General features: G+C 40.5%; 1 protein-coding gene and 1 non-coding gene across 3 annotated transcripts; one reads left to right on the forward strand and one right to left on the reverse strand.

Annotated features, from left to right (window-relative positions):
- Positions 1–447: 447 nt before the first annotated feature.
- TRNAR-UCU (transfer RNA arginine (anticodon UCU)) lies at positions 448–532 on the forward strand. Its single transcript is given in 2 exon segments — positions 448–484; positions 497–532. It is a non-coding gene; the product is annotated as a tRNA-Arg (tRNA).
- Positions 533–11,723: 11,191 nt separating this feature from the next.
- On the reverse strand, positions 11,724–25,060 carry DNTTIP2 (deoxynucleotidyltransferase terminal interacting protein 2). 2 transcript variants are annotated; one of them, XM_012176567.5, is made up of 8 exons: positions 24,937–25,060; positions 22,353–24,067; positions 20,902–21,040; positions 18,179–18,274; positions 16,936–17,100; positions 15,617–15,726; positions 13,792–13,910; positions 11,724–11,981 (listed from the first exon to the last, which is right to left on the reverse strand). In XM_012176567.5, exons 1-7 carry the CDS (start codon positions 25,006–25,008, stop codon positions 13,817–13,819), a joined length of 2,391 nt encoding a protein of 796 aa, XP_012031957.3. In that variant the 5' UTR covers positions 25,009–25,060; the 3' UTR covers positions 11,724–11,981; positions 13,792–13,816. The 2 variants fall into 2 exon arrangements, with proteins under 2 accessions (XP_012031957.3, XP_060267890.1); XM_060411907.1 differs by having other exon boundaries at positions 11,724–13,910.
- Positions 25,061–25,689: the final 629 nt, after the last annotated feature.

Below are 25,689 nucleotides of genomic sequence, written 5' to 3' on the forward strand. Positions count from 1 at the left end.
AGTGCCCGGCGTTACCGGCCCGGCTTAAAGGCGCAACTGCCGGCCCGAGGCCTGCAACGCCGGGGCGGGGCCAGGCCGCGCGGAACCGGCCGCGGGAGAGCGGGCAGGCGGGGGAGATCGGAAAGGAAAATAGCCGGGGAGGAAGAGCGCGGGCGTGATTTGTCCTCCTCGGCCAGGTACGGCGGCGCCCAGGGCGGGCGGGAGACCGGGCTGCGGCTGAGCTCAGACTCACCAGCCCTCGCCCGGCGCCCCCGCAACATCCCTTCTCTTGCAAGACTAAGCCGAGTTTATTAAAAGGCGGTCGCCGAATGAGGACGGGCGCCAGCGGCCAATGTTTGGAAGTGCCCTGGCCTCAGTGATGCAGACCAACAATATGGGGGCGGTGGGAAGGGCGCGGGGCCGTCGCCTCTGGCTTAACAGAGCAGATGCGCGGAGACTCCAACAGGTGGCTCCGTGGCGCAATGGATAGCGCATTGGACTTCTAGAGGCTGAAGACATTCAAAGGTTCCGGGTTCGAGTCCCGGCGGAGTCGGAGGTTTTTTCCGACCCCCTGTTTTATTTTCTACACCTGTCATTTCTCTCCTTTTCTTAAAGGGTGTACACTCGCATCGCATTCTCTGCCCGCTCTCCCTACTGCCTTCGGCTTTCTGCAGCTCTTTTTCTTCTAGTCGCTCGCACCTCTATAGTCTGTCCCTCCCCCTACTTCCCTGCCTCGGTGGCTCTGGGCCAGGGCCCTGCCGACTCCGGAGCCTGATCTGGGAACTGGGAAAAGCAGCCCGTGCGGCATCGAGGCAAGGTCTCGCGGTTTCGGCCTAAGCAGAACGCGGCAGTGGCCCCGTATCGGTTGTTCCGGAGAGCTGGCTCCAGACCCCTTCTGCAGAGCCGCGATTGTGGCTGCTAGGGAGGGAGGGGCGAGCGAAGGACAAGGAGACGCGCCCACACGGTGAACAGTCCTCCAGCCCAGAAGGCTCCCAGATTGTCACGAACTGGAATCCCCAGTGGGATCCTGTCACAAATACAGATTTCTGGGCGTCACCCCAGTGGGTCCCAGGAATCTGACTTTCGAATAAGAACGCCTGCTCCTCTCCTCCATGATTCCGGTGTAAAAAGACCCAGGGTCTACTCTGCCTGTCAGCTCCTTTAGGCATGGCTATCTTGCACCTCTTTACCGACTGAGCTACCGGCGAAGCCCTTCTGACAATTCATATCTTTGCATGAGATTAGGGTTCTACCTCGATGAATGCGAATAAATCAGTGAGTGAATGAAATTTTAACAGTGATGCAACAAACAATTTATGCAAAAAATACAAAATCCCAAATTGTCCAAAAAAGTACAGGGAAAAGTAAATATCTTTGTTCTTCCTATTTCCCAGCCCTTCAGCTCTATAAGCCATCAGTGAAAACGGTTTCTTGGAAATATTTCAGATTTATTTTATGCACATGTCAGCATTTCTGCATCTACCCTCTTTATGTTTGTTGATGTTATTGATGTAGGTGGTTTCGCATTGCCATTGGTGGTATGCTATGCTTGCTAACTCACTTATTAATGCAATAGGACTGCCTTGTTCCATTGCACCTAAGTATCATAATGATTTAATAGTCCCCAATAGTTGGCTATATCAGTGTTATGTATTTTCCTAGTGTTTCAGTGAACATCCTTATTCTTATTAGTGTACACAAGTGCAAATTTATTTGTAGGATAGATTCCTAGGAAATTGAATTGCTGGGTCAAAGACTTGTTTGTGCATTCTTTGATAGATATTACCAAATTGCTTTGGTAGAGATTGTATCCATTTTACTGTCACTAACAGTGATAAAAGTGGCATTTCAAATTTGCTTAGAAGAGGAGGAATGTTCACTGTCAGTGATTCTGAGACAAAATTCCCACTTCAGTCCTTTTACAGAGGTATATTTCAGATGAAAATACAAATAATATGACCATCAAAAGCACTAAAATAAAATGTGATGAAGTTATTTAATAACTTAAGGGGTACAACTCCAAACCTAGAAGCCACTAAAAAATCAATAAATCCAAATATATGGATTTCTGTAAGACAAAAAATAAAATACCATAAACAAAATCAAAAGACAAACTGGAAAAGAACAATTGTAATACATATCACAAAAAAGGGCTGGTTTCTTTAGTGTGTAAACAACACCTGCAAACCAAGAAGCAAATGACCAATGATGGAATAGAAAAATGACCAAACCCACCACACACACAGTAGGTATCTAGAAAATATATTTGGGTTTGTTTTCTTTTAAACAGACATTATATTTTGGCTTTAACTTCTTTTTCTAAAGTTAAATCTGATAGTTTTGTAGACAACCAAGATTCCTGTGCTATTTATTAGTTGCACTAAAGTACTCACCTACCTTTCTTATTTAAAAAAATGTTAATAGACATACAGTTGAATTGCAGTGTTGTGTACAGTATAGTGATTCAGTTATATATAAAAATATTTTTTTACATACTCTTCCAGTATAGATTATGATAAAAATATTCTTTTTTTACATACTCTTCCAGTATAGGTTATTATAAGATATTGAGTATAGTTCTATGTCTACTGTTATTTTGTATATAGAGGTCTGTATTGGTTAATCCCAAGTTTCCCTCTCCCCCTTACCTTTTTGGTAACCATAAATTTGTTTTCTTTGGCTGTGAGTCTATTTCTGTTTTGTAAATAAGTTCATTTGTATCGGTTTTAAAAGATGCATATAAGTGATACCATATGCCATTTGTCTTCTCTGTTTGACTTAATATGATAATCTCTAGGTCCATCCATGTTGCTGCAAATGGCATAATTTCATTCTTTTTTATGGCTGAGTAATATTCCATCATGTGCGTGTATGTGAATACCACATTTTCTTTATCCATTCATCTGTCAGTGGACACTTAGGTTGCTTCCTTGTCTTGGCTATTGTAAACAGTACTGCAGTGAACATTCGGATGCATGTATGTTAATTCAAATTAGACTATTCTTCAGATATATGCCCAGGAGTGGGGTTGCTGGATCATATGACAACTCTGTTTTTAGTTTTTAAGGAACCTCTAATGGTCTCCATAGTGACTACACAAATTTACATCCCCCCGTGTGTAGGAGAATTCCTTTTTCTGCACACACTCTCCAACATTTATTATTTGTATACTTTTTCATGATGGCCATTTTGACTGGTGTGAGGTGACACCTCACTGTAGTTTTGATTTCCTTTTCACTAATAGTTAACCACATTGAGCATCTGTTCATGTGACTGTTGGCCATCTGTATGTCCTCTTTGGAGAAACGTCTGTTTAGGTCTTCTGCCCATATACTGATTGGGTTGTTTTTTTTATCTTAAGCTGTATGAGCTGTTTGTGTATTTTGGAAATTAATCTCTTGGTAACATTGTTTGCAAATATTTTTTATACTCTGTAGATTGTCCTCTTTTGGTTTTCTTTGCTTTGCAAAAGCTTTTAAGTTTAATTAGGCCACATTTGTTTATTTTTGTTTTTATTTTCGTTACTCTAGGAGATAGGTCCAAAAACATTCTGTAATTTATGTCAAAAAGTGTCATATCTTTTCCTCCAGGAGTTTTATGGTATCTGGTCCTACATTTAGGTCTTTAATCCATTTTGAGTTTTTTATACAGTGTTCAAGATGTTCTAATTTCATTCTTTTACAGGTCGCTGCCTAGTTTTCCCAGCACCACTTATTGAAGAGACTGTCTTTTCTTCACTGAATATTCTTGCTTCCTTTGTTGTAGATTAATTTTGACCATAAGTGAGTGAGTTTACTTCTGGGCTTTCTGTTCTGTTTCATTGATCTGTGTGTCTGTTTTTGTGCCAGTATCATACTGTTTTGATTACTGTAGCTTTGAAGTATAGTCTCAGGTCAAGGAGCTTGACTCCTCCAGCTCTGTTCTTCTTTCTCAAGATTGTTTTGGCTACGAGGGGTCTTTTGTGTTTCGTAGAAATTTAAAATTTTTTGTTCCAGATCTGTGAAAAATGCCATTGGTAATTAGATAGGGATCACACTGAATCTGTATGTTGCCTTGGGTTATAGAGCCACTTTAACAATATTGATTCTTCAATCCAAGAACATGGTACATCTTTTCATGTCTTTCTTTCATCTACATCTATAGTTTTTAGAGTACTGGTTTTTGTCTCCTTTGGTAAGTTTATTGCTAGGTATTTTATTATTTTTGGTGTGATGGTAAATGGGATTGTTTCCTTAATTTCTCTGCTATTTTGTTGTTAGTGTATAGAAATGGAACAAGTTTCTAGATATTAGTTGTGTATCTTGCAACTTTACTGATTCACTGATGAGCTCTGGTAGTTTTCTTGTGGCACCTTTGGCGTTTTCTGTGTCCAGCATCATGTCATCTGCAAACAGTGACAGTATTAGTTCTTCTTTTCCAATGTGGATTCCTTTCCTTTCCTTTTCTTCTCTGATAGCTGTATCTAGGATGTCCAAAACTATTAGTATGTTGAGTAAAAGTGGCAAGAGTGGGCATCCTTGTCTTGTTCTTCATCTTAGAGGGAATGCATTCAGCTTTTCATCAGTGAGGATATTAGCTGTGGGTTTGGATGTGTGTTCTGTGTCAGCCCTCTGAATATGGATCCCAAGCTGGAACAGCACAAGATGGGAGGCTGGATGACCAGTTCAGGGCTGTTGAGGTCATCTAGGTAAGAAAATGATGAGGGCTGGAACTAGGGAGGGGGTTTGGAGAGAGGGATGAGTATACAAATTGAGAGAGATTAAAGGAAGCCAAATTGATGGGACTTGATGAATTAAGTGATATATAGAGGAGCAGGGGCAGTCAGAAAAAAACTCATTTCTAACCAGGGACTACGGGTGGATACTGAAAGAGTCATGAAGGAGACAGACAGAGAAGTGGGTCAAGTTCAGATTTCTTGAGGTCTCTGAGGAACATCCTGGAGAAGAGGTACAGTGGCAGTTGATATGCAATGTGAAGTACATAGCAAGCTCTCAGTGAATACTTACCGAATGAAAGGACTAAAAGGAAAGTAGGTATTTAGGGAAAGAGGGAAGAAAGAGGTGGTCTAGAGCTCAGGAGGCTGATCTAGGCTTGCGATTTAAAATTCATTCACCTACAGATGGCACTTGAGACCATGTGAGGTCATGCGGGGGAGTGTAGATGGTGTATGGAGAGATGAGGATTGAAGACAAAAACCTAGAGATAGACAGTTGAAGGATAGCAAAAGAATGAGTTCTTCAGAGAGAACAAAAAGAGTAGCCAGGGAGGTATTAATAGGAAGAAATCCAGGAAGAAGCATTATCTCCGAAAACAGATGGAGTAAGTTTCCTCTTGAAGAGGACTGAGTCAAGAGGAAAAGGAAGACATCTCACATTTTTCTAAACACCTGCTTCATGATAGCAACTTTATTTAACCCTTGCCATTTAATTATCCCCCCAACCCTAAAAAGCACAAAATCTCCCCACTTTACAGATGAGAAAATTGAGGTGCAAAAATGTTATGGGGGTAAGGTGAAAGGATTAGCCTAAGCATGATGGAAGAGTGTCTGCTCTTCTAAGGCAAGCAGGAAGCGGGCAGAGCGTAAAACATGAAGATAGAGAAGGGAAAAAATTATAGGTTTCCATGTTTGAGGACCTGTTTCCTTTGTGCCCTCTTTCACTGCTCTGTGTCACGCACTCAGAATTCAGGAAGGTATTGACAAAGTGGGAGCTCTGCCCCAAAGGTGGAGACATTCCTATCTTAATGCCACATAGAGCCAGTACAGACCTAAAAGACCAGGGGCTCAGGGAGGTTTCATTCCAGCTTCCTCTTGATCTGAGGCTTTCTGTATCAAAAAATTAAAAAAAAACATTTTACAACTTCATCCACCTTCTATGGCAGCTACTCAGTCAGGAGACCCAGGCTCCTTATTCTTCCATCTTCAAAATGCAACTTCCACCTCATGGTCCAAGATGATTGCTGCTGCCCCTGCTGTCAGGTCAGCATACGAGTTAGTGGGGAGAAGGTAAAGGGACAGAGCCTCATTTCAAGCTCACCTTTCTCTGAGGACACCTCCCAGAAGTTGCACAAACCACGTTCATTCACATCCCATGGAAAGGTGGGACTATTCCCAGCTAAAAATCTTATGTTCTGTTAACTATAAAAGAAAGGGGAAAAATCCAGCAGTTTCTGCTGGTGATGCTGAAATAGGTATGCACATAGCTGTAGTGCATAGCTAAAATGAAAGTGGAACAGAATTATACATATTAGCTCTGTGACTTTAGGCAGGTTACTTAATTTCTCTGTGCCTTAGTTTCTTCATTAATAAAATGATGAGGATAATAGTAGGACTTATCTCCTGGGTTTACCTAAAGGTTACCTAAATTGTTATATATGTATGTACGTTTCATACATATGTACATACATACATAATGGTTACATAAAATAAGTTGTAAGTCCTTAGAAAATGCCTGGCACTTAGTAAGTGCTATAGTGTTTATTAAAAACAAAGTAAAAGTAAGCAGAGTCAAATGGGAATTCCAAGGATGCACGTATTGGTGGGGAAAAAACAAAAGATACTTTATGAAGAAATGTAGAACATCAGCTCATTGATGCCTAGAATGGTCTTATTCCTTCCCTGGGCACCCTGAGCCCCTGGGCCTGTTGCCTTGCACAGAGAAGATGCTCAAAGTACTGGTTTCTGAATGGGTTTGAAAGGTTAGTAGTATTTTTTTAGGTGGGTTGGAGGCAAGGAAAATAGTCTAGGTGGAGTTAACCATATGAACAGAAATAAAGGTGAATGCTTACTGTATCCAGCACAGTAGCTAGTGTGCAGAGCGTGGTATATCAGCTAGTTTGGTTTGGCTGAAATCTGTCAGTTGGGTCCAGGCAGAAAGACACATCACTTTAGGAAATGTAATATGGGGAACTGTCACACAGGTGATCAAAGTGTAGGTAACCCAGAAATTCCAACAGTAGGAAACCTCTTATCACTCCTAGTGCCAGCGGGACATGGGAGGAGGTGTTCCTAGAACCCAGAATCCTGAGTGGTGGGGGACTGCCTGGTGGGAGCTGGGAAATGGCAGAGCTGCAACCCAACCCAAGCCAGAGAGGGAGAGAAACACCCTCTTCCCTTCTGTCCTCCTCTCAGGTCAGTGTCTCACTGGAAAGTCAGTTTGGCATCTGGGAAATATCATTTCTTGAAGCCCAGAGCAGAGCAGTGAGAGAAACAGGCAGATGACCAGCAAAAAGGCAGTTTGGAGCATAGGCAGGGCAGTGAGGAACATAAGCCTGTGGTGGTGTCCTTTTATGGAGTCTTGAATGTCAGATCTTGAACGCAGGGGTTGCCTCATGTTTTGTTAGGCAGAGGTAGGCCACAGAACGTAAAAAAGCAAAGGCATTGTTCAAACCATTTTAGGAAGACTTCCCCAATGGGGAAGATGGAGAACAGGGAAATAGTAGCTTCCCTTTGAGTACCTGTCATGTGCCAGGTATGGTGCTAAACATTTATCTCAGAAAGATGATGTGTCTGGTTCTGGATATGCTGAGTGAGAGAGGACATCACAATAACATGGATGGGCATATTACAGAGTTAATAGGAAATTTGCATCTGAAGCCGAGGTGTAGAGATGTAAGGGTGGATGGACCTCCCTGGTGGTGTACTGAATAAGAATATGCCTGTTGACGCAGGAGACATGGGTTCAATCCCTGGTCCAGGAAGATTCCACATGCCGTGAGCAACTAAGCCCATGCATCACAATTACTGACGCCTGCGTGCTCTAGGGTCCACGAGCCACAACTATGGAGCTCGCATGCTGCAATTACTGAAGTGCGCACCTAGAGCCTGTGCTCCACAAAAAAAGCCACATTGACAAGCCTGCTCTCCCCAACTAGAGAAAACGCATATACAGCAACAAAACTAAGTGCAACCAAAAACAAATTATTTTTAAAAAGCGATGTTAGGATGGAGACTTTGGTGTTTTCTGCAGAGAAGTGAGAGCAAAGCAGGAGAGGGAGAACAAGACATTCAAGTTAAACAGTATAGAGGAAGAAGATAAGAGGGCAGGCATTATGGAAGACTAGCAAGCAGTGGGCAGAGTAAGAAAACCAGTGAAGAGTAGAGAGATAGGAGAAGCAGAAAGTTTATCTTCTGCAGGCACCAGAGGCTGGAGCTTCAGGAAGGAAGGGTCAGTAATGTTAAATAACATTTCCTGGCCAGAAGAGATGAAGACAAAGATAAAAGCTATTGAATGCAACAGCTGGATGCATGGAGGAATGGTTTCTCTTGATGGATTAGGTCACAGAAGGAACAGTGGGTATTTCCTTGGCTGGGAGTGGCAGGTGCGAGTAACAGGAAAAAAAAAAAAAAAAGAGTAAAGGGATAAATAAACTGTAGAGATAAAGAGGTTCTCACCAATGGATCCAGATTGATTAGGGAGGAAAATGTATCCTGATGAGGGTGGAGGACTGGGAGGGTGAAATACTTGAGATCAGGCATTTATAGTCTTTGGAGTCTACAGGACTTTGGAGCCACCTCAGATAATCCCAAAGTGCAGTCAAGGTTGGGTTAGAGTGAACTGGAGGGAAGGCTAACAGAACAGACTGGGATAGTCAAAGTCCAGAATCTTGACCACTGAACAGTTTCAAGCAGTGAGTCTAAGTCTATGATGGAGATTGACTGAGGTGGAGTGGAAATAGGGTGACTAGAATTGATGAGACTGAGCCTGAGAAACTGCAGGCTTGTCTTGGTTCAGTTGCCTTTGGACAGATCAGGATAATGATTTTCACTAAAGGAAAAACCAAGAGTCAACCTTAAAGGACTACAGTCAGGTAAAATGTGACAGGGTTGAGTCATGATTCAGCAGTCACCGAAGCACGAGGAGAGGTGCTGGGCCGGCTGTGTGCTCTCTTCCCCTCACTTGGACATCCACCTCCCCCCTGGCAGGTGGGGGCAGTGGACAGTTGAAGCAGGTTAAATGGCAGACTTGGCTGGAAGGGCAGATGTTACAGCTACATCAGCCAAAGTTTGGGTGAGCTTTACATTACAGAATTAAGCCGTGGCTTGTTCTCCTAGCTCTCGTTTCAGAGCCAGCCATTTTGATTTGTATATACATAAAAATGTATACACATAGATTTGAGGGAAAAAATAGATTTTCCTGATAAAACCTTAACATACAAATTTTATTAACTAGAGTGTGTGCCTTGTTTTTGTTCTCTACTAGTACATTATTCCTGTGAACTTCCCTGAGTTATGGGGGTGGAGGAGTGGATGTAGGAGGGAGGGACTGAAAACTTCATATACACATTTCTTCATATAGATGACTGCATGCACATATTTCTCTCCTGCCACTGAGAAAGGTTGAGGAACACCTCTCAGTCATTTGTAATTGTCCTCACTGTTTTGGGGAGCTAAAGTTCATATGGTAATTGACCTAAATCTAATTAAAGTTTTCATAATCCACGTTTCACTTTTCTTCCCTTGATGAACGTGACCTCAGAATTTGAGTACATTGCATGGGATCTGAGGTCAAGATTTTGGCACCTGAACCATACCAGCTTCTGCTTTGCAATTCTGCCCAGGAGGTTGTAACCATAAGGAAGATGAATCAATGGAAAACAAAGTATACCACTCACGTAATAGCTTTACAAGAGCACTGTGACTGCAGACTTCTCAGTTAAGCTGCGATTGAATGACTTATACCCCTGTCATCCCCTACCTTTCATAGAGAAAGCCTGGCTCAGGAAAGCCCAAATTCTCATTTCCCACCTCATTTCGAAGAGAGAATGATAGGCCTGCCCACTAACAGGGCAAGAGTGACTGCAGATGGTTTCTGACCTGTTACTACATCAGCCCTATTTATTTGTGAAAGTATAGCATAATGGGTGTATCGGGCTCACCTCACTCTGGTTAGCAACTCCTCTTTCCTTAGGAGGGGTAACTGGGAAGGAGGCAGATGGAGAAGAGCAGGACTTCTAAATTCTGAGCAGTGCCACACAAAAGGTGTGGGTCGTTTTGGTTTTCTAGCCAATTTCTATGCTGTTTAGTCGCTAAGTCGTGTTCCACTCTCTTGCGACCCCATGGACTATAGCCCACCAGGCTCCTCCATTCATGGGATTCTCCAGGCAAGAATATTGGAGTGAGTTGCCATTTCCTACTCCAGGGGATCTTTTGACCCAGGAATCGAACATGTCTCCTGCAGGTGGGAGGCGGGTTCTTTACTGCCGAGCCACTGGGGAAGCCCTTCTATGCTGTACTACCATTAAACTGAAGATAAATTTCAAGAATGTGTTAGGCCTTCGAGATCTGCTCAGCAGCCAGCTGAATGACCTCATTTGATACCATGTGGAGTACAAGCCACCTAGCCCAGCCCTGGCCTGCTGAATCATGAGACTGAGTAAAACAGTGGCTGTTTTGAATCAGAGTCTTGGGGCAATTTTTTACAGTGATAACGAATGAACACCTATCACCTGAACCTATACGTTTCCCCCTTCTCACAGCTGGTGTTCAGTGTTTACTGGTAACTTTACATTTCAGAACCACCTCTAGTTATCTCAACTTACATTTCATAGTTTGAAACATTCCAACTCTGATAAAACACTGATCTGCTTAAGATAAGTCATGCTACTGACCCTGCTTCAGGGAAATTATTATAATTTGAATGCATTCTGTCTTCATTTTTAAACAATGAGACCTGAATTTTACATTCTAGTCAGATGCTTTGGGGAGTTTTTAAAATCATTTTGTTTCAATCCTTAACTGCATGCTTTCAATAAGATATTGTAGATGGTTATTCTAAACAGTAGTTGTCATTACTTGAGAGACTGAACTGAATGAGTACCTGCACATATTCCAGAGATGGTACTGAAAATTTTTTCATGAGTTTTTCTTATGCTATATTTAGAATGCAACCCCTTGAATTTATCCCAGTTGCTCACAGTTTCATTAAATGTTTCTGTACAGCCTTTCTTCCTTTTAAAAGCCTGCTATTTATTCTCTGAACAACCAACCATGGCTTGTAGTCTGACAGCCTTGTTAGGGAACCCATGAGACATTTCCTCGGGTTTTAAAAATAGGTATAATGGTGTTTCTCTAAAGCAGTTGTTTTTAATCTCATGGCAGAACACTGAACAGAGCTGATTTTTGTGTTAAGATTCTAGGAAGCCGAGAACCTGCCTTCATCAACTGTTGTTTTCTAATTTCTTCCATCTTCATTTTCCTTTCCCTAATTTCCTTACTTAAGGAAAAACAACACCCCCCTCCCCCACCAAAGAAACCAACAACAAAACCACCAAAACTAGCACTGTAGACTATCTTTTTAATAAGTTGTCTTAAAAGCATTTCAGGTGTCTTTCAAGAGCTCCTTAAGGTATTCTGAAGGCTCTTCTTTCATTACACTGTATCAGCACTTAGTACACTTTTTAATGCTTTCCAGTTGAGAAGTCATGGTACTTCTGATAGTCATTAGCCTTCAAATAAATAGCTCCAGTAAGTGAACTGAGTTTAGTTGACAAAAGCCAAAGACACTAAACCTGTTTCTCAATGGTGGTTTTGCTTAAAAAAAAAAAAGATAAATATATCCATTATTCAAGTATAGATTTTTGTGGAAGCCTGAGGCACTAAGAGACTTCCTTCTCATCTTTACGTAGATATACTTTGATACTCTGTTTTGAAGATTTAAACTTGTGAAGATCGTATCTGATACGGCTATGCATCTTACCAGTTTTAATCCCTTAAAGTAAATGTTAATAAAGGTGACTTAAATTGATTTTCAGTTGAAGTATTTCAGTTTATTTCAGTATTTCACTGAATAAGGTATTTTACATTTGTTAATAACTCTCTACTTTGTTCCAAGTTATTTATGTGACTTAAAAAAATTTACAAATAAAGGGACTTCCCTGGTGATCCAATGGTGAAGGCTCCATGCTCCCAATGCAGTGGGTGCAGGTTTGAAATCTGGTCAGGCAGCTTCAGATTCTGTATAATTTGCAGTGCAGCCAAAAAAAGAAAAAACAACTGCAATATCCTGGAAAAGACAGATTATTAGGTAAAAAACTAAGAAAATCTGAATAAAGTATAAACATAAAAAAAATACACACAAAATAAAGAATCAATGGAGACAAAAAAAGCATGTTACAATGTAACTGTAAGTAAATAACAGTGGACCCCTGAACACCACAGGTTTGAACTGGGTGCGTCCATTAACACATAGATTTTCCAATAAATCCATACTAACGTACTACATGGTCTGCAGGAGTTGACCAGTTGGTTCGCAGATGCAGAACCGTGGGTATAGAGGGCCTACTTTAAGTTTTTGACTTTCAGCTGCTTGGGGCTCAGAGCCCCTCACCCCTTTGTTCAAGGGTCAGCTATCCTCAGAATACATTTTGTGAGCACCTCTAAGGTGGGTTAGCGAGGCTGGCACCTAGGTTCAGTTCTCTTCCTTATCACTGCTTCCCAATCTAGAAAGCTCAAATGCTGCCCTGTGTGGGAAGGATTGGAGATTTCCAATTTTGTGTTCCCTGTAAATGTACTATAGTGTTCCAAATATCTGTCATAACTGCAGTTTTGAATACCAGATAATTCAACCTATTCTAGCATTCATGAGTCAGAAACCAGCATGCAAGTTACAAACAGATAAAAAGTTGACCCATCCCCTTGAGCCTGAGAAAAAACTGGGTAAATTCTCAGTTGCACAGAGAAACACAATACAAAAGGGCCACCAGTTTTGAGTGTTCCAACACCCTAGTAGCATGAGTTGAAGAAACATTCCGCTAAGAATGTCTCCTGGAAGAACGTGTATGGGGTAAATGCTTGTTTTGATAGTTAATTCTCTCATATCAGGTCCTTAATGTAAAAACTTAATACTCTTGAAAAAGCTTTACTATAAAAGAGAACAGATACAGATGCTTCCCTCACTCCGCCTATAAATGTCATTTAGTTTTATTATTAGGCTGCTTGTGATCCTGAGCAGTAAACACAAAATAGGAAGTTTCTTATTTACTGAAATCCCAAGAAAGCAGTATGGTAGAAAATAGAGGTCCTGTGTGAATAACGACATAAAGGAAGCAATAAGCCACCAGGAAGCATGAATAGAAATGACTAGTGTTCCTTGGGTGTCATGAGTTGCTTAGCCAGGATGCATATTTCTGCCACTGGAGACTTTACCTCCTGGCCAAGTTAAAATTATTTGAATACTATTCACTGGAACACAGCATTGAATATGGATGAAAATCTAGATAAAAACCTATCTTACCTCCTGTTTCAGTTGCTAAGGAAAGAAAATAGCTCTCCTGTTTCTACCTTTAACCCAAACTTTCCAAGTAGTCTTTTAAGTCCTTTTCATAGCTTCATTTAGTTCTTTGGTCATGTATTAACATACACATGCTCCAACACTTATAACATTTCTTTGGTTTCAACTATGACTTTTACACTTGCAGCAAGATCTCTGCATCCCAGCTTTACCAGTTTTCTGGATTTGATTGTGCAACTGACATAGGGCATCATCTCCTATGTCTATCTCTACGTAATAATTACAGTATTGCTTATGTAGCTTTGAAAATACTACTTTAAATTTTTTTAATGTTAGCAAACTTTGTATTTTCTAAATATTTTGATTAAGGTTCTTTTCCTTTTTTCCCTCCTCAAAGGGTCTAAACATGAGTGGATCTTTTGTAGACACACCTATTTTTATTCCGGGTGGCATGTGACTGATTCTTTCTCAAATCAACTTTTTAAAGAGAAATCCCCCCAACAGGGCCAGTCTATGTTACTTTATGTGACGGTCATGCTAATTTTAAAATTATCTTTAGTAAATAAATAAAGAGGAGATGTACAATTTTGTGATTTGCTTGGTGAATCTTAATTACGGAACTTCTTCTTCTTTCGAAACTTCTTTCCTGCTGCATTTGCTGCCTTTTCAGCCATTATCTCTGAGTACTTCCTTCGGTTGTATCTAAAAAGAAAAACCAAACCTTTAAGTTCTAAAGTATGACACACCAGATATTAGAAGTTAATGTAACTTTTTGGTGGTGTTTGGGGGGCAGAGGGGGTGAAGATGATGGGCAGGTGCTTCTAATTTTTTTTTTTTTTTTTTTTTTTCATTTTCACTATCCAGCACACCTGTACCGAGTCCCATCATGAATAAGAAGCCACACTAGGGGCTGGAGACAGAGCAGTGAACTAGCCAGCCGCAGTCCCTGCCCTCAGAGCTTGTAGGCTAGTAAGAAAAAAGTGGCCACGGTAGAGGCAGGCTTTTGGAAACTTTCATTCAACCACTAGAGACCCATGCTGTAATTTCTGAGACTGCTATCATGAAGATTACAAAATGCAGGCCAATATATGAAGTAAGCAAAGACTCAATCACCTTGTACCCGACACCTCTGTGGGATAGAAAGACAGGCTTGAGAGAGGAAAATGGGAGGAAAACTGACAGTTTGAACATGGGACTGAAGGGAGAAGGTGCTGTTAAGGACTTGCCCTAAGGGATGGAGGGCAATGCCATTCAGTCAGGAGAAACAGGACACTGGGAGGGGACTAGAAGGGAGACCCCAAGTTAGCTCTCAGAGGGGCTTATGAGATACTCATTAGAAGTTCCTGAGGCAGCAGCAGGTTATGTGGCTCTGGACTCAGAAGAGATCCAGACTATACATATATTTGAAAGTCAACAGTATATAGATTAATACAACTTTGTGGGGATGAGATTTCCAGGGAGAGAAATAAGCGAGAAAAGAGCATTGCTTATTTCTAAAAGTTTCACCATTACCCAGAATCATGAAAAAGTTTACATAACACTTGAATTAAATTTGTCTTCCATGCCTATATTAACCTAATTTTTAAAATCCCTGATGAATATTTTCACTTTTGCTATTAAACCAGTCTGGAAGTTCACAAGTTTCTATATGAGGCATGCTTTTAAACCTATGCTATACACATACCTGCTTCAAGGACATTTAAACATACTTAACTGCCCCCATCTCGGGGCGGGGCGGGGGGAAATCCAGCTGCATTCACTAGCTGTGCCTCTCTCGTCTTGCTCACAACATCTCTTATTTCTTCAGTTCACTCTCAAGTACCATCCAGTCTAGTTTCCTCCCCACCACTCCCCTAAAAACTCCTGACAAGGTTACTGTGACGTCCACATACTAAATTCAGAGAAGATCTTAGTTCATAGCTCACTTGCATTCTCAGCAGCATTTATTCCTGTTAACCACGCCCTCTGGCTTCTACCCGCCTGTAATACTCTCTTTCCTTGACTTCTTTGACACTGTTCTCCTGGTTTTCCTCCTGCCTCCCTGACTTCTTTCCTGGTCTCCTTTGTGGGTTCCTCCTCTAGTCAGTCTCATTTCCTTCTAAAGCAGTGGTTCTGAATCAAGAATGCTCATGCACACCAGGGAACATCTGAAAAACGTTCGAAGACATTTTTGAGTGTCATGAATTGGGAGGGAGGGGAGTGCGCTACCAGCATCTAATGGGCAGACACCAGGGATGCTGTCAAAGATCCTACAGTGTACAGTCCTCCCTAAGAATTATACCACCCAATATACCTAATAGTTCTGTTGAGAAACTGTGCTAAAGCATTTAAAAATTATCTTGAATTTAAAGTTTTTGCACATTCTAAAGGAAAACATGTATTATAAAGTGAAACATAAATTCCTTTACCTTCTGAACTCAGAATCAGCCAGCAGTTCCTCCACGATAGTTCTCTTCCTTTGTTTCTTGGGAAGTCGTGAATGGTAGAAGTCAGCAGGATTGTCAACAATGGTTCCAATCTATGAATGAATGGTTGAAATAAGTCATGTAATACCTGAAAGCCAAGCTGTTTTCATATCTCAGGGGAGCTCTAACAAAGTTTATAGAAAGGAATGGAAAACACAGCTTATATTTTACCAATATTAAAGTTAGTTTTGCCATTTCTTAAAAAAAAATCACTTATTCAACCTGCACTGGGTCCTACTAGTGACATTTCTTCATTAAAATTTTTGAGTAAAACTAAAATTCCTTCTATGTAAGTGCTAGACTATAAATTCTTGATGAATAGTCTAAATAGAGGAAAAGTGGGACAGATAAAAATAACACCTTTTTAGTTTTCCAATTTAACAAGATTGATACACACATTCTATTATATACCTGTTAGATCTCCTAGGTTATCATAAATGCTGCCAGCTTAGAACCTTCTTACTGAACACTTGGCATTTGTTCATACATTCAACCAAGTAAAATATACAATGTCTGCTTTGTGCCAGGAACTGTGCCAGGGGTAGGGAAACAAAGAGTAACTGGTCCCTGCCAGTGAGTGGCCAGTTTTATAGAAGATCCAAAGGGACACGGCTAAAAATGAAAGCATAACCTAGTATTATGTTGAACAAAACACTCTAGATTCTCTGAAAACAAAGTGGCCAATTCTACCAAATGGAGGTAAAGAAGGTTTCACAAGGATGACATTTTCGCTTGGATTTGTATGGGTAAAATTTCACCAAGCAAACATGGCAGAGCCAAACACTAAAGTCAGAATGACTAGGTCATCGGTGCATATCCTGAGAAGACTGAGCAGCTGAGTGTGTTGGAGCTTAGAGGGCTATGTGACCAAAATAAGGATTAGTGAACTGGTGTGGGTGCAGATTGTAAAGGGCTACATCACAGGATAGAGATTCTATCCTACAGGTTATAAAGAATCACTGGTGGTATTACTGGGTATCTTGATACCACTGAGGTGTATCATTAGTATACGGTACACCCATCTTACAGGTCCCATATTTAGAGAGCTCATCTGGAAACCTAGTTACCATCTGGAACACTGTTTCAATGAGGAAAGCCATTCATTATAGGCTGAGGGCTATCTGAACTGGGTTCTGGCCATTATTATATGGTCCAAGCAGATATACACTGTAAATACACATTTAAGAGGAAACAAGTCACTATAGTGTTTCCCAGACTAAAATCCTCAGAACATCACTACTATTATTCTGTTTGCTTCATACCTGGAAGTACTTAGGGAAGCCATCTCTATCATTTTTCTTGTAAAACCTTTTTGGGTCCATGCTAGCTCTCATCTTCAGTGCTTTGAGATCATTTTTCAGTTCATCTGTCAGTTCTGGCGCTTTCATACCAAACCATCCATCACCTGCTGTTTTTTGTCGCTCTTGCTGAAGTTCAAAATTTCAAAAACAATTAGAAAATTCTAATTTTTAATAAGTAGTGTATAACTACACCTCATTTCAATATTATGAAGAAAATTTCATGAATTAAAAACAAGTAAGGTTACTTTACAGGAATGTATGTATTAGTCTCCAGATACACCTTTCATAAAATGAATTAAATGACAAAAATCCATTTCTCTTATACATTAGACACAGCACTATCAGTGTCATAAATGAAGACTCCTTAAAATTAATTTTGTATCTCAGTAAGAACTGCTAACTTGTTGGGAGAATAGCCAACAATGTCGATTTTTTATTGTCTGAGATATCCTACAAGATGTAAAGTATAAAAACATTCTTACTTCTGGAGCCTTTCTGTACACATTAAACATTTTTTTCAGTGACCCAGTTGTCTCTTAAGAGTTACCCTCTCCAACATGCCCAGAATTTGTGTTATTTCTAAAATTTAAAACCTTTCTATTTTTTGGAAAATTTACAGCAAGTTATTTGCTTAATTTCATTTTTTTGTTCATCAGCAAATATTAGTGTTTACTACCTGCCAGGGTGCTCTGGTCATATCAGTGACATTACTGGAGCACCATCCTCAAATTTCCTCGTGTACCATCCATAATTTCTTTATGCTTACTAGTTGAAATGGAAGTAGTCCCCTGTATTTTGCTCAAGAAATTCCTTGCTCCCATTTGGCAGACTAAATAGGCTGGTGTTTTTAGCTGGTTACATTACTTCAAGAGCCAGCAACAGAGTTCCCAGCCTTCTGTGAACAGTACCTATAAGCCACGACATTGTATGGTGTGGACAGTGACTTCATATGCTGGCTGCCACTGTTTTTAATGAAGGGAAAAAAGATTGGATACATTGGTGTATCCAAATGCACCAATCGCTGCACTTTCACTTTGTGAAAATTTACATGAAATGTGTTTATGAAACCATATTTTATGGGCTCTTAGACATCTGTGATAATTTTCTTTGGAAACATATTTTAATTGTACAACCATGTTAGACAAGCTGAATATATATATAATCAAACACATTAAATGCTCTAAGAAAGAATCACTGTACTTACTCTGCGTTTTTTCTGAAGTTTATATTTTGATTCACTATATGGTGGGACACAGTAGTTTTTTTCAAATTCAGGAGTAATGACAGTTTTCTGCAGAAGCTACAAATATATTAAACTGGTTTTAAAATAATGTCAAAATGTCAGTATTTTTTCAACATTTTTGCCTTAAAAAAGAAACATCTCCCACACTGATGACTCCAGATACATTAACCTTCTTTATAGACAGACATACTACTGCAAAGTTGTTCCTGTTCTTAAATCTATATATAAAAATAAAAATGCTTTAGGAGACAAATTGAAGGGTTATTTTAGGGTATCTATAAAATATTCATCTCAAATTTCTTTTTCTAATTTGAATTTGTACACATCAGACATACATTAATGTGTCCACTCGCATTTCATTGGTTTGCAACCAGCCACCTGCACCAACCAACTGGAAAACAAAGACAATAGAAACAATGCTATAGTATTCTGGAACTTCCTGAAAAAAACAAACACACACACACCTGACTAGCCTAAGTTCTTCTGATGTTGACAAAACAGCTTTATGTGATCTGAGACCAGCTAGACTACTGATAAGAACAGCAGTATAGATTTTGATTAAACAACACATGCTTTAAATGGTACACCAATTAAATCATGCCATCAAGCAAATCTGCTTTCTGCAACTCAACAACATATCAAAGATATTCTTTCAATGTCAATTCATGCAAAGATCAACTTCATTCATAGCTGTTAAGCACAATTTTTCTTGATACTTAGTTTAACAGTCTCCATTAAATTTTTTCCATTAAATATTATAAACATCACCTCTGAATACTTGTTATTATTTCTGTAAAACAGATTCCAAAATGTGTCATTTAAATTTTGATAGGTACCACTAAATTGCCTTGAATCCAAGTAGCATAAACTCCTACCAGAAGTTAATCAGTACCTTTTTTTTTTTTTTAACATAGCTAACACTGGTGATTATCTCTGTGTTTTGTCAGTGGTACCTCATGAATGTTTCCATTTGCTGCTGATCATCTTTTTGTGTGTTTTTTTTTAGCTGTGTATAAGTCTTCTGTGGAATGCCTGCATTTGTTTGGGAGTGGGGGTGGTGTTCTTTTTCATTTTTATACAAGGTTGTGTTCTTATTAATTTGAAGAATTATATTCTGTATCTTAGTGGTATTAAAACCATGGCCTTTTACTTATCTTTGCTTAGATGTTTTTAATTGCGCAAGTTTAAAAACTTTATGCAGTCAAATCTGTTAATCTTTTCTGAAATGTCTTCTGCATTTTTTGATTACTTGCCTAGGGTAATTAAATACTGTCTTAATACTGTGTATGTGACTAAAAGGAACCGCAGCCTCATTAGTCATTTCCCTAGAACAAGAACTAAAGACAGTTCACAAAGCCGTTAGCCCGCAAAACAGTTCGCAGGAATGCAGCAAATATTAACTTGGTCAATAACATTTGCGATTATTAAATCCTCAATTCAAATTTAGGACTAGAAGTTGCTGGGTAGCATGGTAGTGGTCTAGACTTTCCTATCAGTCAGAGAAGAGTGCATGACATTTATTTTATAGGTTATTAAGAGCTGGTTGTGTATCAGGTACTACACTAGGGTTTAGAGTGGTTCTCAACTGAGCAACTGGCAATGTCTGAAGACATTCTGAGGTGGGGGGCATGAACTGGTAGAGATGGATGCTATTGGCACCGACGGGGTAGAGGCTGGGATGCTGCTAAACATTCTACAATGCACATGACATTTTCCCACAGCAAACACCAGCTTTGCTGAGGCTGAGAAATCCTGTTTTTTTCAGTGCTAAGAACACAGCCAGGGAGACAGCCAGATGAACAGAGGCACCTTGAAATGCTCTGGGGAACCACGCAAGGACTTAAACAGGAGAATATCATGGTCAGATGGTATCCTGTGTTTTTAGAATGAGAAATCTAGCAAGACCATTGTGGACGGCTTGAAGAAGAGGAGGCCAATGCAGTGGTCTAGATAAAAAGTAAAACAGATGTCACTAGTCAGTGACAGTGGCATGGAAAGAAGGGAGTGGAATATTAATAGAAAGTATATAAGAAGCACTGTCCTTTAAGCTTAGTTACTGATTACAAAAGAGAAGTAGATTGGTGTCATTAACCAGGATAAATAATACAAGAGGAGAAGCTGGTTCAGGCAAGGAAGAAGAAAGGGGCAATTAGTGAAGTCAAGTGCCTGAACACATCTGAATGAAAAAAGAATAGGCACCTGAGTTTAAAGACCTGTGTAGGCTGCAAGATTAGAAAATACTACAGATTTAGGAGGAAGCCACTCAAGGTGGCAGCAGAAACTGAAGGCTTGTGTAAGACTACCTAATGTATAATTTCCTTCTAAAAATATATGTACAATTTAATGTCTATGAGCACATATGCTTTTTCCTGGTGGGGTTAATGGGTACTCACAACTTTCAGATTTTCAACAGAGTCCAAAGCAGTGAGGAACGAAAAATATAGCAAGAAAAAACAAAAACTCTGGGATCACAACTGGTGCTTGCCAGAAGAGGAATACTGACCCTACATTAGTTTTCAAATGTCACCTTTGGCTGGGATTTTATGATAAAAAAAGAAATGACTCTCCTGCAAAGAGAGAAAAAAGGAGCACAGTAGGCTAATGTGGTTTCACTGCAGGAAAACTAGTCTCTTACCAAGGACTAATCATTTCTAGAAGTGACTGGTGAGTTCTGTGCAGCTTACCTCATCTTTCCTTTTCTCTTTCATCTGTGTTAGGGTTCTCTTGTTCAACTGTAGCTTGTCTGCATTGAAATTAATATACAAACCACCCAGCTCCTTAATATTCAGTCCAGTATCTATGCTGCTGCTCGTCAACTTCAGACTGAAAGAGAAATGATCACTTTTAAGTGATTAAGAAATAATCTTTAGATCATTTAGCAATTCAAAATGAAAACTGAGACTTTTCATTTAGAAGAAATTACAGGATAAATAATGAATTAAGCCCTTTGAGAGCACATGCAAATTTATTCCCCAAATTTTCTTAAAAGGGGATTAAGGCCATATTATATGTCAACAGACTTCATACACGTATTTTATAAGGAAAGAATTACAGAAAAAAGGAAATACATCTGGCATTTAGCTCAACTTCATATCTAGGTAGTAAATTAATAAATGTCCATATTTTTCCATGTCAAAAGCCAATGAGACAGACAAGGCCTTTTTCTCTGTACTTCTAAGTTGTCCAAACTTGGAATTTTTTCCTGAGTATTTAAGGACATTTAGTAGTGCCTCTAAATCAGTGAATTTTAAACAATAGTGAGCATCTGTATTTTCCACCAGAGCTTATAAAAAAATTTAACTGTCATACCCTAGATCCACCAAATCAGAATCTTCAGCAGTTGGCTTGGGCTTCTGCTGTTATTTATGTAATTACTGAAGTCTTTTTTATAAGTACACTTATAAACACTTGGACTTAGTGTTAGTTAGTTTCTTCCCTAATTATTCATATAAACTGAGCAGTTTAAAGTTTCCATGAACAACCTCTATTCAATTACAGTGCCTTGGCAGTGATTCTCAACCCTGAGTGTATGTTACAATTATCCTGGGGAAATGGTATGGCTTGTAAAAAAAAATCAGTCCACCTGAGACTAGTCTCGGAGATTTCACCGGTTTAGAGTGAAGACTGGGTATCTGTTAACGCACAGTTCCTTAACCAAGGATACCTGTATTTTCAGTGGATACACTGCCACCAAAGGCCTGTGCCTGGGAAAAACAATTTGGAAAACAGAAAAACTAAAGAAACCGCCTCCAAAGAGTGCTTTTTAATGCTAGTAGATGGGATTATAGGTTACTATTTTTCTCAGTTTTCCTCTATTTTTCATTTTCTCTACAATCAACATGCATAAAAAAGCCAAGTTACCTTCCTTCCCTTTTGTATGTTGCTCTTAATAATCATGCAAGAAAATCGTAACATCATTTTTAATACACCATCAAATGGAGTACTTTTAGCTCTCACCAGTGGGAAAAATATGACTAACAAAGGTGCCCACATAAACAAGGGAAACCCTGACAGATAAAGAACCCAAAGCAGTAATTTTCAGTTCCTATGGTTTGTAATACTTCTATGGTAAATTATTGCCACTTGAAGCATGTATCAAAAGCTTACTTTAAAAAAATAAAAAGGTAAAACTTACAGTTTAGATTTTGTGTTACTTAGCAAGTTGTCTTCATCACTAAACTCATTATCTTTATTTCTGTCATGGTCTGATAGTTCTTCTTCACTTTCTTCCTCTTCTTCCTCTTCCTCCTCCTCCTCCTCCTCAATGGCAACCTCACCTGCCTTGTCTTCTTCATCCAAGTAAAAATTTTTATCAGCACTCAATCCGGGAGTAGTGTCAATCACAAACAATGCATTGTCACCTGACAGATTTTCTGAGTCTCCATTTAGGGACTCTTTGTTACAGTTATTTTCAACAAAACACACAGTGTCCTCTTCATTCTCACTGTGTTCAGACTGCTGGCTTTCATCACTGCTGAGAACTAACAAAACAGAATCATCTTTATCCTGAGTTGTACTGAACTCAAGATTACTTGGTTTGGTATCACTCTCAGAATCTACCTCCTTTTCTTTGCTCATGTCTTCACTAACACCTATAACGGTGCACTCTTCAGCATCACTCTCAGAATCTGCCTCCTTTTCTTTGCTCATGTCTTCACTAACACCTATAACTGTGCACTCTTCAGCATCACTATCACTATCATCATCATCACCAGGTTCTGAATAGTCCCTTGTTTTTATGGCATTCTTTCTCTCTTCATTCCATCTGTCCATTTCCACAACTGCAAATGTTTGAGCCAACGATTTCATCACAGCCTCACAGTTCAGAGTTGAAGATTCTGATGTGGTTTTGTCACTTTCAGGGCTTGAATGCCTTTGAGAAACTAACTGCTGAAGGCCAGTATCCTGAAGTTCAGAAAGATTCTTCAACTGAGAGCTCTTCTCATTACCTTCTTTTCCCCCATCTATTATTTTTTTGGCTTCTTCATCTAAACTTTTACAATTCTGCTTTGTTATTTCTTTGAGAGGTGAAATACTGTCCTGCTTTTCCTCTCTTATGGTAAAATTTTGGGTTTTTTTCACAGCTAGTTTTTTTCCTGAAATTCCAAAGAAGGAATCATCATCAGGGTCATTACAAATTTCATTATTAGAGAAATTTGGCTTATTTATCTGAGAAAGTGATCTTGCTAGTAAACGGGAAGTTCGTCTGTTAACTGAATCCTCTAAATTCACAGGTGTATGTATGATTTCCTTCTCATTTTCTAGTACAATCTTAGTATCATTCTCCTCAGTTTGTGCCTGTAATTTCCTTTGCATACTCCTTGTTGTTCTCCTAGTTGCAATTCCAGAAAATGAAATGTCTGAGCATGATGACTCAGCATCAGAAATAACTTCCACATGGGATTCTTGCTTTGGCTCTCTTTGGGATTTAGCCTTACTTCTTCTGGTGGTTGTTTCTATGGGAGGCGTAATTCTAGAAATACCTGAAACATGTGAGTCTGCTTCAGAGATGACTTCTTCAGTATGAGACTCACTTACCCGAGTTATTTTCAGCCTTTTCCTTACACTAGAAACTGGGGTGCCTGCAACTAAGATCTGTCTTCTCCTAGTTATTCTGAAAACAGGATCCTGGACCTCAGACACAGAAGAACAATCTGACTCTGCTTCAGAAATCTCGCCATTTGTCGAAGGTTTGTTCATTTCTGGTAATGAGCCTGTAGTTCCACTCTTCCTGGTTTTAGGAGCTGGACTTCGTTCTGGAGTGGTCTGTGATTCAGCTGTATTTTGGTTATCAGGTGAAGACCCCTTCCTGCCTTTTGGGTGCACTTGAAGTCTTGTGACAGCAGAATTCTGTAAACCAAATACACTGTAATTTAGGTAGGGCTGGGAAAAGGGCAAAGTGAATGAGTCACTCCCTTCAACAGCAAATTTTAAGGGGGCACTGGAAAAACTCAGTAAAGAAAATTAACGTAAAACAGTAACTACCATCACCAACCACAATTAAAAAAATCAATAGCTAGATACTGGATCTGACTTCGCATTTGCAGGCCCTGCCTCACTAGCGTCACCTCAGTCCTGACTTCAGGAAACAAATAACTACAAATAAAAATCTTCCTCACGCAAGGTCACAAATGCCTGGTGGACCTACATTCCGACACACATACAGGAAAAGAACAAAGAAGCCAACGATGTGTTCAGGAAAACAGGCCAATGAAATCGGTCGCTGTCCTTACTTATCATATCTACGGGGACTAACACTCCCTTCCCTTCATCGCAGCATCAGAGGCAGCAGACAATTAGCACCACTAATTACGAGGTGACGTCACCGCAGTCCTCTTCCCTCCAGACGGAAGTGCAGTCGGGGCACAGTCTTCCCACGTGAAGACGGTGCCTTTTCCAATCCACGCTTGGCGGCCGAAATTAATCCTCCAATAGCAGTAAGGTTAAAATACGAGCAGTTCATCTGCATTACGGAACTGAACTACGCAAATCAAGGTACCTAATCTATTACCTGCCAAGCATTACCTTAAAAGATCCTAATGTGGTCTTTAGAAGCTACAGGCTTAGAGAGGAGCCTGGTACGCAGAAGCGCGCCGCCAATTCTGGCTTTTCTGCCATTCCTTCCCCAGGCTCCACGGGACCCCTGCACCGCCCACCTTCTTCAGCACCGTTCTGCGAAGAAGTTAGGAGAAATGAGGGAGACTTTCGAGTTTTCCTACCTTCTGCTGCAAGCTTTCAACTGACGTGGCTTGGTTCCCGGCCCGAGGCCGCGCAGACCTAGTAACCACCATCCTCCAGGCGTGCGGCCCCCGCAGCCTCCCTCTGTTCCCGCGCTCCGGAAGTACGTCAGAGATGCGCCTACTCGCGTTTCCCGCGAGAATCTCGGAACTCAAGAGAATCTCGTGCCTCCTCGGCCACTCAGACCTAGGTCTAGGCAATCCGAGCCGAGAAGGGCTAGGGTTTGAGAGTTCAGTACAGTGCGGGACCGGAGAAGGCAATGGCACCCTGCTCCAGTATTCTTGCTTGGAAAATCCCATGGATGGAGGAGCCTGGTGGGCTGCAGTCCATGGGATCGCGAAGTCGGACACGACTGAGCAACTTCACTTTCACTTTTCACTCATGCATTGGAGAAGGAAATGGCAACCCACTCCGGTGTTCTTGCCTGGAGAATCCCAGGGTCAGAAGAGCCTGGTAGGCTGCCATCTCTGGGGTCGCACAAAGTCGGACACGACTGAAGCGACTTAGCAGCAGCAGCAGCAACAGTGCGGGACTCCCATGGATGGAGGAGCCTGGTGATCTGCAGTCAATGGGGTTGCTAAGAGTCGGACACGGCTGAGAGACTTCACTTTCGCTTTCATGCATTGGAGAAGGAAATGGCAACCCACTCCAGTGTTCTTGCTTGGAGAATCCCAGGGACGGGGGAGCCTGGTGGGCTGCCATCTATGGGGTCGCACAGAGTTGGACACGACTAA

This window comes from Ovis aries, chromosome 1 (genome assembly GCF_016772045.2).
Source record: "Ovis aries strain OAR_USU_Benz2616 breed Rambouillet chromosome 1, ARS-UI_Ramb_v3.0, whole genome shotgun sequence".
Lineage (NCBI taxonomy): Eukaryota > Metazoa > Chordata > Mammalia > Artiodactyla > Bovidae > Ovis > Ovis aries.

Coding starts and splice junctions, on each gene's coding strand:
- DNTTIP2 (XM_012176567.5), bottom strand. CDS start 25,008: ATGGTGGTTACTAGGTCTGCGCGGCCTCGGGCCGGGAACCAAGCCACG. Junction 24,068..24,936: donor TTGAAAGCTTGCAGCAGAAG/GTAGGAAAACTC, acceptor TTTGGTTTACAG/AATTCTGCTGTCACAAGACT. Junction 18,275..20,901: donor AAGAGAAAAGGAAAGATGAG/GTAAGCTGCACA, acceptor ATATATTTGTAG/CTTCTGCAGAAAACTGTCAT.